Source organism: Ovis canadensis, chromosome X, assembly GCF_042477335.2.
Source record: "Ovis canadensis isolate MfBH-ARS-UI-01 breed Bighorn chromosome X, ARS-UI_OviCan_v2, whole genome shotgun sequence".
Lineage (NCBI taxonomy): Eukaryota > Metazoa > Chordata > Mammalia > Artiodactyla > Bovidae > Ovis > Ovis canadensis.
Genome location: NC_091727.1, coordinates 79022291 through 79035046, shown reverse-complemented (window position 1 = coordinate 79035046; position 12756 = coordinate 79022291). Strand labels below are relative to the sequence as shown.

Here is a 12756-nt window from a genome sequence, read left to right as displayed (position 1 = left end):
AAGTTAAGCTATTTATTTAAATGGGGGTGGGGGGGACACTTCATGCAAATTTTTATTGCAATTGGATGGGTCCTGAGATTATTCAAGAAGAAAATAAATCACTATACTTAAGTATTCCTCTTTCTATTCACAAACTATAGAAAGAATGGAGGAAAACACTCTTGTTGGCAACTCATTTTTTATAAACACTTTGAAAAAATATCAAAAGTCAACTGCCTGGTTTAGTGTTGATATCAAGTAGTAGAAATCAAAATAGTTGAGCATCATTTTATAGTAGTATTAGAACATCTATGGGTTTTCACTAAAAGAAAATATCAAGAAGTCATACTTTCTTTACAGATATATTTCATTTAAACATTCTAACTTCATATAATAGATTTGTATAGCTTTAATGTACTTGTGAAAATTTTATGGCATGATTACAAATGGTTTTATAAAGGAATTAAATTTTAGGATTAGTGTCTTTTTATAATTGTACATTTTATGTAACTACTTAGTGTTTTTTTTAAGCACAGTGATTTGTGCAAAGAATTCTAATGAGAAGAGTAAATGTGTATGTGTCCATGACTGTATTCATTAAACAAATGTGAATTAGGTTCCTAAATGTATATGACACCAGGCTTACTAAAATTTTACTATAAATATTACTGAAGTTAAAGATAACTCCTCAGAAATTATTATTACAAATCCAAGGTTTTGTTTCATGTGACAAATTCAGTTTTATTCTAGGGATATCATTTTAGATAGTGATAAATGTATCCATTTGCTGTTTAGTTATGTTATATTCAATTTTGCATAAATCAATGTATATCGCATCTTATATTCACATTCTCAATATAATAATTTTACCAATTCTAATACATAAATTTATCTTTAAAGAAGGATGTGGCAAGACTTCACAATGAAGACATTCCCATAGTTTAAGCAAAGTATGAAAAAAAAAAAGCTAACTCTTAATTTAGTCAACTTATAATTTAGTCAACTTACTTATAAACTTCTTTTTAAATTATACTGCATATCATAACATGTGTCCTAAGCTTCCAAGATTAGCCTAACACTGCAGATAAAAATGTCCTGAAGAATTTGAGACCTCAATAATATCAGTTAATAGTTACCTATTTTCCTATTCTAATAAAGCTAACAGTAAAAATTTGATGGAAGAATACTGTAAAGGCCTGCAAAGTGAACTACCTCTGAGAGCTGATTTTTAAAAATATACATTCTTCAGAAAGTTGAAGAAGAAAAAAAAATTGAATATCCTTTCTAAAATTTGTATTTTCAAACATCAGAAATTAACTTTAAAAGTTATAACACTGACAACATTAAACTCAAAATATTTCACAACAATTAACACAATTGTTTCTCTCCAAAAACCAAGGCAAGGATGCCATGGATGAAATGAAAAAAAAAAAAAAAATGACAGTGATGATAGTAAATGCAGGTAGGTAATAAAGTTCACTAGAGTTATACAAAGTACCTTTCAGTGTGCATATGTGTTTCTATAGTTTAAGAAAGTATGTTATAAAAGTAGCATTTATTGTTACTGAATGATTTTTAATTTATAATGACCCAAAATATAAACATTTGCGATATACTAAAATAAAATAAACTTTTCTAAGATTTTCAGCACTGTAAAGTGAGGAAATGATGAATACACAATGGACAAGCTGTCTCCTTACTACTAAAAAGAAATATTAAATCCTGACGTTCTAAATCCTTTGGTAAGAGTATATTGCAGCTGCATTAAGCCAACAAGAAGCTTATTAGTAAGGATTTAAAAACTAACACCCTTCTCTAATCAATTTGGATACAGCATTATTCTATTTATAGTGATACTTTCAATGTGTCCCAATCATATATTACTTATTCTCATTTTTCCTACCATGATTAAATATTAATGTGGAAGCACTATTTATTAAGCAGCTACCCTATATTTAGGTTTTAAGATATTGATTTCCACCATTTTGGAAGAGTTAATATAGCATGAAAATTAAGAATCTTTCCCATGAAGAAACTTATGATTGGTTTGATATTTTTCTTTGATTCCTAAATAAAATAAAATAAATTTAGTTGTCCTAAAGTAGAAAATGGAAAAAGGGATGCCGCCACTTTAAAAGCTTCGATCTCTTTGACATTGCTGGCAGTGTATGGGAACATTAATGCATCTGTCATGATAACAAGCTAAGAATAACATCTAGACATCAAACCGAGCAGAGAATCCATCTGAAGTGATTCATTCAGATCTGTCTCATTGATTTATTAAACACAAGGCAACATCTGCAGCTTCACAGAGCTGCTTGGTGAAATTAATGCAAGATCAATTCAAAAGGAAAAAAGTGTAAAAGAGATAAATCAAAACACAATTTGCATGCAGTTCCACAATCAGGCTTATTGGGTGCAAATGTTCAATTTCCCTAGCAAAGCAAATGTGTTTAAATGTTGTTTTATCTTTTTAGAATCGTGTGATCTGAAGTGACAGTGAAGAGTTTTGCAGGTTGAGATGGTGAAAGGGAAGAAAAGGAAGAAAAAAATGCTACCAAAGACCTTTTGAATACGCAACAAGAATATTATCAATACATAATTGTTTTTCTTTGGGGAGAAAGGTTTGATGTCTTTCCTCTGAAAACATGATATTTTCAGTTTTTGTCAATTAGGGCAGTTTTAATGTATATCTGAAATGTATAGAGTGGATAAGTCGAAGTCATTTGTTTCTTGAAATACATCAGATAAAGCGCCACTGTAGATATAGGTTACCAACTGAAATATAATGTACTATGATGAGAATGTCTCACAATTACATTTGCCTGCTGGAAGCACTTTTAAAACACCTAGAGATTTCACTCGGAGAAGGCGATGACACTCCACTCCAGTACTCCTGCCTGGAAAATCCCATGGATGGAGGAGCCTGGTGGGCTACAGTCCATGGGTTCGCAAAGAGTCGGACACGACTGAGCGACTTCACTTTCACTTTTCACTTTCATGCATTGGAGAAGGAAATGGCAACCCACTCCAGTGTTCTTGCCTGGAGAATCCCAGGGACGGGGGAGCCTGGTGAGCTGCTGTCTATGGGTCACACAGAGTCAGACACGACTGAAGCAACTTAGCAGCTTAGCAGAGATTTCATTAAGACAAAATAAGTTTATTTAATAATGCATCAAACAACTCAGACTTGCTATTTTATACAAGTATTAGAGAATTTCTGTATGAAAACACCTAAACATTAATGTCTGAAGACCATCACTTCCTAATGACTTTTTAGCATTCATGTACTATATACACTGAGATTAAAATCATACATAAATATCCAAAAATATTCTCTATCATACCATGCATCATATCTTTAATGTAATACCCACTGCCTATTAATGAGTTTTGGGGCAAATATGAAATCCAGCAAAAGTATTAGACAAATACAACAGTTATTATTGATGCAGAAGTGTAATTTTAAAATGAATGTACACGTAGAAGTTCTGTGGACTGGTATATGAGTATACTGCTTTAATTATAATATTGACATCATTCTCTAATAAAAGACAGTGCATTGTTGACTATGTGACTGCTTTTAACAGACATGACTACCCCCCTCATTATCCCATGAATTAAAATGCCTGCATTTATTGCCCAGATTAATTTCTAAAACCTCTTTATCATTTCTGAAAATGTAAGTCATACAAAATATTAGCCCAGGAAAGTGATGCAAGTTCTTCAAAAATTTGATTTTGCTTAACTTTACAATGAATGAAAATATCTATTTTCAAAGTTGTTATGCTTTGCGGATTATGAATGATATTCATCAAGTGTGAGTACAAAGCCAAATTCATTGACTATTTTAAAATATTTGTAGCATTTGAAAGTAGTAGGTTTAAATTGTTGTAAAAGTCACTATAAGTTCCATAAAGTTATTCTAACATGGAAGCCCATTTATGTTCTCTTGACACAGTCAGAATAACAATAAACCGTGACTGGAACATTTAAATTTTTAATTAAAAAACTGAATTATATTAATTTGAATATATGTTGAATCATGTCTCCAAATGCATTAAAATATTTTCTTAGTCATACATTGTGGTCTAAGCATCCATTTAACTATATGTAAATGACTGAATAACATTTAATCACTTGGTCCTCAAATGAAATTAAATGCTGATTATGAAATTTAACAATGTTACTTTTATATAGATAGGTAGATAAAGAGAGATAACACTAAAATGTTTTGGTTGCTTTTTCACATTTACTGAATAACAATTTTTAATTTAATATTTTACTGCTATTTTAAACTTTGAAGAATTCAGTAAGGAAAATCCATTGCATAAGAGTGAGATATTTTAGACATTTGCTTTCTGAATCTGCCCAGACTCTATAATATTAAAACTCTAAGTTCTCTTGGACAAGAAATGGAAAATAATCACAGTGCTTTATCTGCAAAAACAAAGATCTAAAACAAGATAACAAGTTTTCCTATTTGGTTTGGGTCTTTTTAATCATAATTTTCTTAATAACCCTCAAAATAATCTTCTTTACAATTAATTTCTGAAGCTAAGGGGCATCAAGGAAAAATACCTGGTAGCCATTTTCAACTGCAGCGATATAAAGCCTGACATTTACTAGAACAATGAATAGTCAAGAGTTTCAGTCTTTCTATTCTCTAGTAGCTGAGGCAAGTATTATTTTCCAACATCTTTTCTGGGAAGAGAACTTTGAATATTTTAATAATTAGTTAATTAAAGTTGTTAATATAAGGCACTGATTGAGCTATTTTTGTGACTTTCAGTACTATCAAAGAAACAATTATGTAAGTAAGTATTTTACTCATTCATTTTCAGTGGCAACACCTCAAGGTCTCTGAAAACGACCAATTTTAATGGTCTATTTAGTGTGTTCTGGAATAGTGTAGGAAAGATTCCAAATTAAAATATCCTATATTAGGCCTTGTATCCTTCCGTAGTCACCTGACAAAGAAGGGCAGAAATGTTTATTATGTAGGAAAAGAAAATTGCCAACAACACCATTACAGATAGGCCTTCCATTCAACAATACAGTATGGAAATTGATCCATTAGGAGAAGAAGGTGAATCGCTTTTTTCAAATAAGAACAGTAGTACATAGGTGTTCCTTGCACTTCTCCCCTCTTTTAGCTTAAAATGCTAGGAAATCATGAGTCCTAAATGACAATTCTCTTTAGCCAAGTCTCCACTGGTATTTCACTCATCTTCTTTGGGCATCTCTATAAGCTCCTCTGATCCATCTTTCACTCCATCTTATGGCATCATTCTGCTCATATCCTATATCTCTTTTCTCTTACTGTCTCTGTCTCATCTACTTTATTTTGTCTCTCTTGGGCCTCATTCCTATTTACATCCTTCACCTTTCTTTTCACTGAATAGAAAAGTCATGGAAGTAATGTTTACTTAAATACTAATTTCACAGATGGAAGGAATGATTTAAGGTACATGCATCTGTAAATAAGGTTACCTCAAGTCATAAGGCATCCATTATAAGCATTATCATATTTTGTAGTTTTTTTAACTATATGATTATGAGGACAAAATGTGGTAATGTTAATTAGATTTTTTCCAGAAGTTTTGAGGATTTGTTTACTGTCTAGAAATTGCAACATAGGGGTTTCTAGTAGTTTTCCTCATCTTTATTTTAGATAGAATTCATAGAATATATTTCATAAATTTTTTTCAATTACATATTGCAAAACTTGTAACACAATTATAGAATATGTATGCAATAAAATATAAAGAAAAACTGCAGTAGGAAGCACATGCATCATATTTCAGATATGCTTCCTCTTATATTTTTAATATTTATCTATCACTTTTATATGTGCACATACACAAAAGCAATCTAAGCCCTCAAAAAAGTTGGCATTGTAAATGCTTGATAAGGAATAAATAAAACATAACTGAATAGAAATAATAACCTAAAACACATCATATAACAGGGTTAAAAAGCATAAGAACACTTGACTCTGGGAAATTTACTATTTTCTCCTTTAGTAAGTAGCTCTAATAAAAATTAAAGTTTCTATTTACAGAGGGAAGCATCAAAATGACATTAAAGTGTTAATCTATTTATTTTTTTAATGAAAATTATAGATGTTGCTCAAGGATGTATAAATTATTTATTAAAGAAAGTAGAATTTCCTATGTGTAATAATTATACATTTCTCTTTAAGAGTGGGCATTTGCAAGAGAAACCAGGGAAAGGAGAAAGGAGGAGGACAGAAGATAGGTTTTCAGGTCTACAATTGTTCAAGTCTTTTCAAATGACAACAAATAAACTAGATGACCCTCATCTGAAGTCCCTGGTAATCCTCTGAGTTTGGGTATTAGCATAGTGTTTTGTGGTCAAAATAAAATATCCTTTCTACTCTTAGAACCTATAATTGCTTCTTTTATTGAGGGAACAGGTATCCTTTGTGTTTTAAGGCCATCTATCTTCCTTAGGAAAATGTGATCTAATAAGCCAGGTTTTTAAGCCCCAGATATGATTCAGGTAGGAGTTCTTATATGAATAAGTTTCTGCTTAATTGCTAGATCCCAGGAGAACACTGCTCAAAGAGAAAAAAAAAGAAAAACAAAAGGTTCCCTTGTAAGTTTTGTAGCATTATCTTATTGTAGCAGTCAGCAACAGTTTGTCTACAAGTTGCCAGTATACTTCGACTATACATAGTAATTTGGATTTTACAGCAGATGTGTCAACTGGGTTAGTTTTGGTTCATAAACTCAGAGATCTTATGATTTAAAGTTGCATTGTGAGAAAATCTACCTCTGCAGATGTTTTCTGCAAAATAACAAACAGCAGTGTTGTTTCACAATAAAACCGTTTGCCCCCTTTAGCTTGGTGATGGTGGTTTGGTTTGTATGCTAATCACACCTACCAAATGTGTACTTTCCTAACAGATATTATTATACTAGAGATGGAATAAATACTAAGAAAACTAATTTAAAAGTCTTTAAAAAATTAACATTGGATAAAATTTACTTATGGACATATGCAAATGAATATTTGTTCTACAATGTAATTCTAAGCTGTACTACGAAGGAGGTGCATTTACAACCAGAGAAGCTGACCATCATCATTTAGGGAATCCTCTCTTTGGGGGAATGGGATCCTTCCAATTGTTTGCCTGGGGGAAGAGCTGAAAGCACCCTCTCTAGAAAACCTGCCATCTTTTATTGCACTCCCCACCAGGTCCCGGCCCCGCCGCTCATGCCCCACACTGCCCTCTGCAGATGACCCAAAGGGTCGATCCCAGGAAAGTTACACTTGCCATCCTTCTTTAAAAAAAAAAAAAAAAGGCTCCATTGACTTTCCTGTATCGTGTACGGGGAAGCTTTGCGCAGCAGGCATGAGCACTCATCTTCATGAGCTCGTACTGGCTCTCTCTCACAGACAGACACACACACACCACCACCACCACTACCACCACCACACACCAACGCATTCTCACAACAAACATACAGGATGGGGAACGAATCATCCTCTGGGATGGATTCTAGACTTCCGACCCTCTGCATCCCCCAAATGCTGTGTTCTGGATTGCTAGCTTAGGAGCACAGTTTACAGCTCAGCCAGCCCTCTCCTCCGGAAAGCCCCTGTTGTCCGTGTTCAGGAGAAAAATCTATCCGACCCATATGGCCACAAGTTAACAGGAAAGAAAACCAAATAGAGAAATTAACAAATAATCACAAGCAGCCAGAAAGCCGTGCAAGATAAGGGCGAAAGGCTAGAAACTTTCAACATAGGACCGCAAACCGAAGTTTGTACGAGACTTTCTTAGACCCAAGCCCTGCCCCTGAGCTCGGACTAGAAGCGACAGGAAATTAGTCTTTCTAATCCTCTTTTTCCCACCGACTTAGAGCCTGAAGAGTAGAGCAAGCTAGTTAAAACTCACTCTACAAAGTTGGAAGAGGATGAGACACGCATAAGAGGGCAAAGGGGAAAGAGAGAGCTAAGAAACGAGAATCTCACCTGGCATTGGTGCAATCGATGAACAAAGTTTCGAAGTCTTTCCTGGTGATGAGTTTGCAGCGGTTGACCCCGGGCTGGATGGCCCCCAGCCCGCGGAGGATCCGGACCTGCTCAACAGTACACACCACCGGGGATATGTCCAGTCTCTTCAGCTTGGTGTACACCGTATGCAACCCTCCCACCAGGTGTTTGAGGAACAGATCAAAGACTTGCGGCAGGCAAATCAGTTCCTGGCCATCCATCAGGAAGGAAGCCACCTTTACCCCATGCATGTCGACCATCCGGCACTCGTTGGTGTTGGTATTGCCGCTGCCTGCGCTGGTACTACCGACCCCTCCACCCCCGGCGCTGCCGCCGTGGTTATTGGCCATGAAACTGTTGATCACATTGGGGGTGAGACGAGGAGGCTCTCCAGGCGTCGAGTACAGGGGTTCCGCCCGAAACAAGCCCCCCGGGACGCCTGCGCCGCTGGAAGTTGCAGAGATTACCGGAGGTGCGGAGACAGCCATGGTCATTCAGTCTCAAATCTTTGGTCCTCAGGCCTTTGCTTTCTCGCTCAGTCTCCTCTAGGTCCCCCAATACCCGCTCCCTCACTCTCTCACTCTCTCTGGCTCGCTCACGCTCGCTCCGAACTGTTTGCAAGTCTACGGTATCGGAGCTCACGCTACACTCAAGCTCACTCACCACCCTGCGAACAGTGAGCTGCCTGGACCTGCGGCGGCCCAAAACCCCACCCCCACCACGCCACACTCCCGAGACTGGCAGCGCCCCCCAGCCAATGGGTCCCAACCCCTAGGCTCCCGAGCGCGCCGAATGGCTGCCGCCCGTGAGTAGGTGGAGACTCCCTGGCCAGCCTCCCGACTACCTGAGGCAGTTAGGGGCCAAACGGTGAATGAGGATGGAGCCGGAAAAGGGGGCAGTGTAGTTCCTCTGCTTCAAGCCTAGCAGTCTGACTAGAGAACATCCAATTGTTACTCAGAGCTCCCAAAGTGGCCTCGGACACCGAACTACTCCCCTCGGCGCCCCAAGAGTGTCGAGGTGGGAACACAAAGGGGAATTCCAGACTGTTCCTCGCCCCAATCTGCTGCCACCCCGCACCCGGGATCAATCAAGGAAAGGGAGATGACAGCTCCAATTCATTTGCACATTGTTCCTAAACTCAGCGGTGACTAAGAAACGGCTTTGCCCAACTTCCAAGAGGAAGAATCCAGTGAGTTCCGAAGTAAACAACCTTCTCCTGCCCACCTGGCGCGCTTGGTGTAAATTCTCCCACATCCAGTGCACAAAGAAACTAGCGTCCAATACCGCACTCAAATCACAGTTGCAGGTTTTTAATCCGCTCCTACGCACTGACAATCAGTAGGCGCAGAGAGCTTGTGAGCATTTTGGAAAACAGCAGAGACTTGGTATTTGGGTGGCGGACGGACACTTTCTACAGAACTTCCGCCACGGTGTCCTGAACAGACGGCTTTCTGCGTAGCCGGCTATCCCTTAGTTTCAAGATTGTAGTGTCCCATTCTCTGCTAAAATTGATGAAAAAAGTTCCCTTATGACTCAAGACAGTCACTACAGAATATGAGAGAAGAGCGAAGGTTTGTGCTCTTTAATATTGCATTTTTCTTTCTTCCTTCGTCGTGGGCTTGGATGGTTCAGTGATTAGAGCTCCACGTCCTGAACTGTAGCTCAAAATTTCTCCTTCCCCACTTGTCAAGTGTCCCTAAACGCACTGTAGAGCTCATAATAAGCAAAATGTCTAGGCAAGGTACGTTCCAGGGCAAAGGAAAGGGTCTTTTCCACAGTCACATGGTGGTTAGATCACTGTAGCAAAGTTGTTTAAAGACTCCTTGTCGTCCTTTCAATTTTTTGATATCAAGCCATCTCCTTTCCTGTAGTCCTCTCCTCTAGAGGCTGTTATTTGGAAAGTGAAATCCATGCTTTCCTTACAAAACGTTATCAATGATACAGCTAAGACGACTTATCCAATGCTCTTACAGAATGTAAATAATTTTAGGAACTTACTGAATTTTATTCTGATCTCCTTGTACTTACATTGTCAAAGAGTGGGAATAAGCGGGCTTTCCCCCGCTGAGTTGCTAAGTAGGACTCTTTTGCAACCTCGGACTGTAACCAGCCAAGCTCCTCTGTCCATGGGATTTCCCAGGCAAGAATACTAGAGTGGGTTGCCATTTCCTTCTCCAGGGGGAAAAAAAAAATAATAATCTTCCCGACCCAGGGGTTCTTCCCCACCCAGGGATCTAACCGGTGTCTACTGCATTAAACAGGCGGATTCTTTACTACTGAGTCATCAGGGACGCCCTTAATAATACATAAATGCCCGAAATAGGATTTATCAGCCTCTATATTCAATACATTTTCTCCTTTTGTCTTTTCATCAACCAAGTAATAAGAATTGTCCCTTGAGTCACTTTAAAGTTTCAGTTTTTAATTGTATGGAGTCAAAATGGTAAGATGTTATGATGATTTTTTTTGGAATACTGTGAAAAGTGACTCTAACATAATGGGCTGGAATGGGTGCAGCCACAAAATACTTATAAAAGACATTGGATTGGTCTTGCTGATTGGCTACTGTTGCGGGAAAAAAAAAAGAAGGCGCAAAAAGAGACAATTGAGAAAGACAAGTACAGGCAGAAAAACTTCCACAAAAGGTGGGAAGATTTCAAAAAAGAATAGAAAAGCACTAACAGAAATGTTGGTGTTTACAAGTTTTTTTTAAAGATAAATCCCAATTGTGTTCAACAAGTTTTTTGATTTAGAAATGTCTATTAAGCTGTGTGCTGAAATAACTTTGATAACTGATTGTGATTGAAGTTTCAAGATGAATAATTTGACTTTAAAAGGGAAGTGTTTTTGGTTTTGAGTTTTTTTTTTTTTTTTAAAGAAATTTCTCTAACTGCATTAAAAACCCCAAGGCCAAGCTGCTTTCTTGTGTATTGCTGTACTTAAATTATCAAATATTTTTTATTTGCACAGTGGTTTGGAGTTTTCAGGAATAGGATGTTGCAGAGATGTTTTGATGTTTCAAATTTAAAATCTGATATATCAAAAAGATAATTAGAAGTTAGGTTGCAATCACTGTTTGTAATACTGAAAAGCAAACATGTGAACAACTTTTGAAAAGGCTCAAACTAGATATGTCATATACTCAATGTGTCATATACTCAATGTGATATATCAGATATGTAGTTATATTTTAATTATCACCATAGATTAATGTTCAAATTCTAGTAGAAATACTAGAGACTAAAATTGGTCATTTGATCATTGAAGGGTTAATGTGCCTTGAATGCTTGAAATACACAAAAGATACTTCACTTCATTATTTGAATCCCCTCCCATCTGCAGCTTTATAGAAAATAAACTTGGTAATTTTCATAAGAGATATTTGTAATTTAAAGATTTAGTCAGTTAGATCTAATAGGCCATGTGTTATCTCTGGGTTTTCTTAATGTTTTGATTACTCTTATTTTTTCTTTTATTATTATCTAGGTTTTGAGATTGAGACAATCAAATTCCACATGGAGAGTTTGTTTTCATCCCTTTCTGAGTATAATGTCTTCCATAAACCAAACAGATTTCTAAATAAGGCTGGGTTTCTTTTGTTTTTAGGGCTGGGTTTCTACAAGGCCAGAGGAAGCCTTGCATGTCAACACCCAATAAGTTGGAATTGCATGAAACAGTATAAAATCATAAAGGTTGCAATAAACAGAATACCCTTGGGAGATGATTCTCTATGGAGAGAAGTACCAACAAAACTATGGAAATACTCAAAGTGTGTGAATTCCAGACTCTCCAGCAAATAAGAACAAAATTAATATGAACAGATATCATATCTTATCAGAACACGAAGTTCTAGATGCCACTATTCAGTGGAATGATTTGGGCCTAAATGTAGCTTCTCATACACTGAAATGCTGTAATCTTCTGAAATTTAATTAGCAATTGACATTTACTCCTAATTCATGCTCAGTTTGGAGGAGGAACTCATTTGTGACGTTAAGCAAAACATTCCACTTTGTTCCACATTGTCAGTGAAAGCAGGTACTATTTTGATTAAAAATAAATAAATACATTGGCAGTCTAATGCAGGATTAGGAAATGTCTAGAACCATTTGAAGGGGGTGGCTTTTGGAATGGGCACTCAAGCAAAACCCAAGGTAATGAATGGTATTATTTGAAACCTTCAGCCCACTGAGGGTTTGTGGGCTCTAATATGGCCTCTAATCAGAACCTCTCAGGAGCCCTCTAAGGTTCATTTTCAAGCAAACAATAAAAGGAAGTTCACTGGGCAAGGCAATAAATGTGAAGTGAAAGCATTCATATAATCAAGAGTTTAACAAGCTAGAGCCTATAGGTATACCCCACTCAAAGGAATATATGGTTTCCTAGGAAACTAGCTGTAAAATGACCTTCTATAATATAAATTCTTTTTTTTACTCAGTTCAAAATTAAATTGAATATGAGTTCCAAGGGAGGCAAAGATGGAGAAGGGGGACCACTGGAGCAAGAAGAAAACTGGTCAAAACTTAAGGAGTAACACTTAAAATCAGATGCTTAAAGGAAAAAAAAAATGAACATTTGCTAACTGAAATATAAAAAGAAACTCTCAAAGCACCTGAGAAAGTATAAGCACTTGCCAACTTTCAACATATCATGCCCCAAACTGCACTCTTCTAGGAAAGATGTGTTGACTTTAATTCCATCTCTGTCTCTCTATGTATTGTTCCTTTTTAAATCCTTTGCTTTATAAGGGTC

At 36.6% G+C, this 12756-nt stretch overlaps 1 protein-coding gene across 2 annotated transcripts in view; it reads right to left on the bottom strand.

Moving 5' to 3' along the window:
- Window positions 1–8721, bottom strand: part of DACH2 (dachshund family transcription factor 2) — a 676785-nt gene extending 668064 nt beyond the window's left edge. For both annotated transcript variants that reach the window (XM_070290385.1, XM_070290386.1), the window contains exon 1: window positions 7984–8721. In XM_070290385.1, coding sequence (XP_070146486.1) covers window positions 7984–8498 — 515 coding nt within the window. In that variant the 5' untranslated portion in view covers window positions 8499–8721. The remainder of the gene's footprint in view (window positions 1–7983) is intronic.
- Between the last annotated feature and the right edge of the window lie 4035 nt (window positions 8722–12756).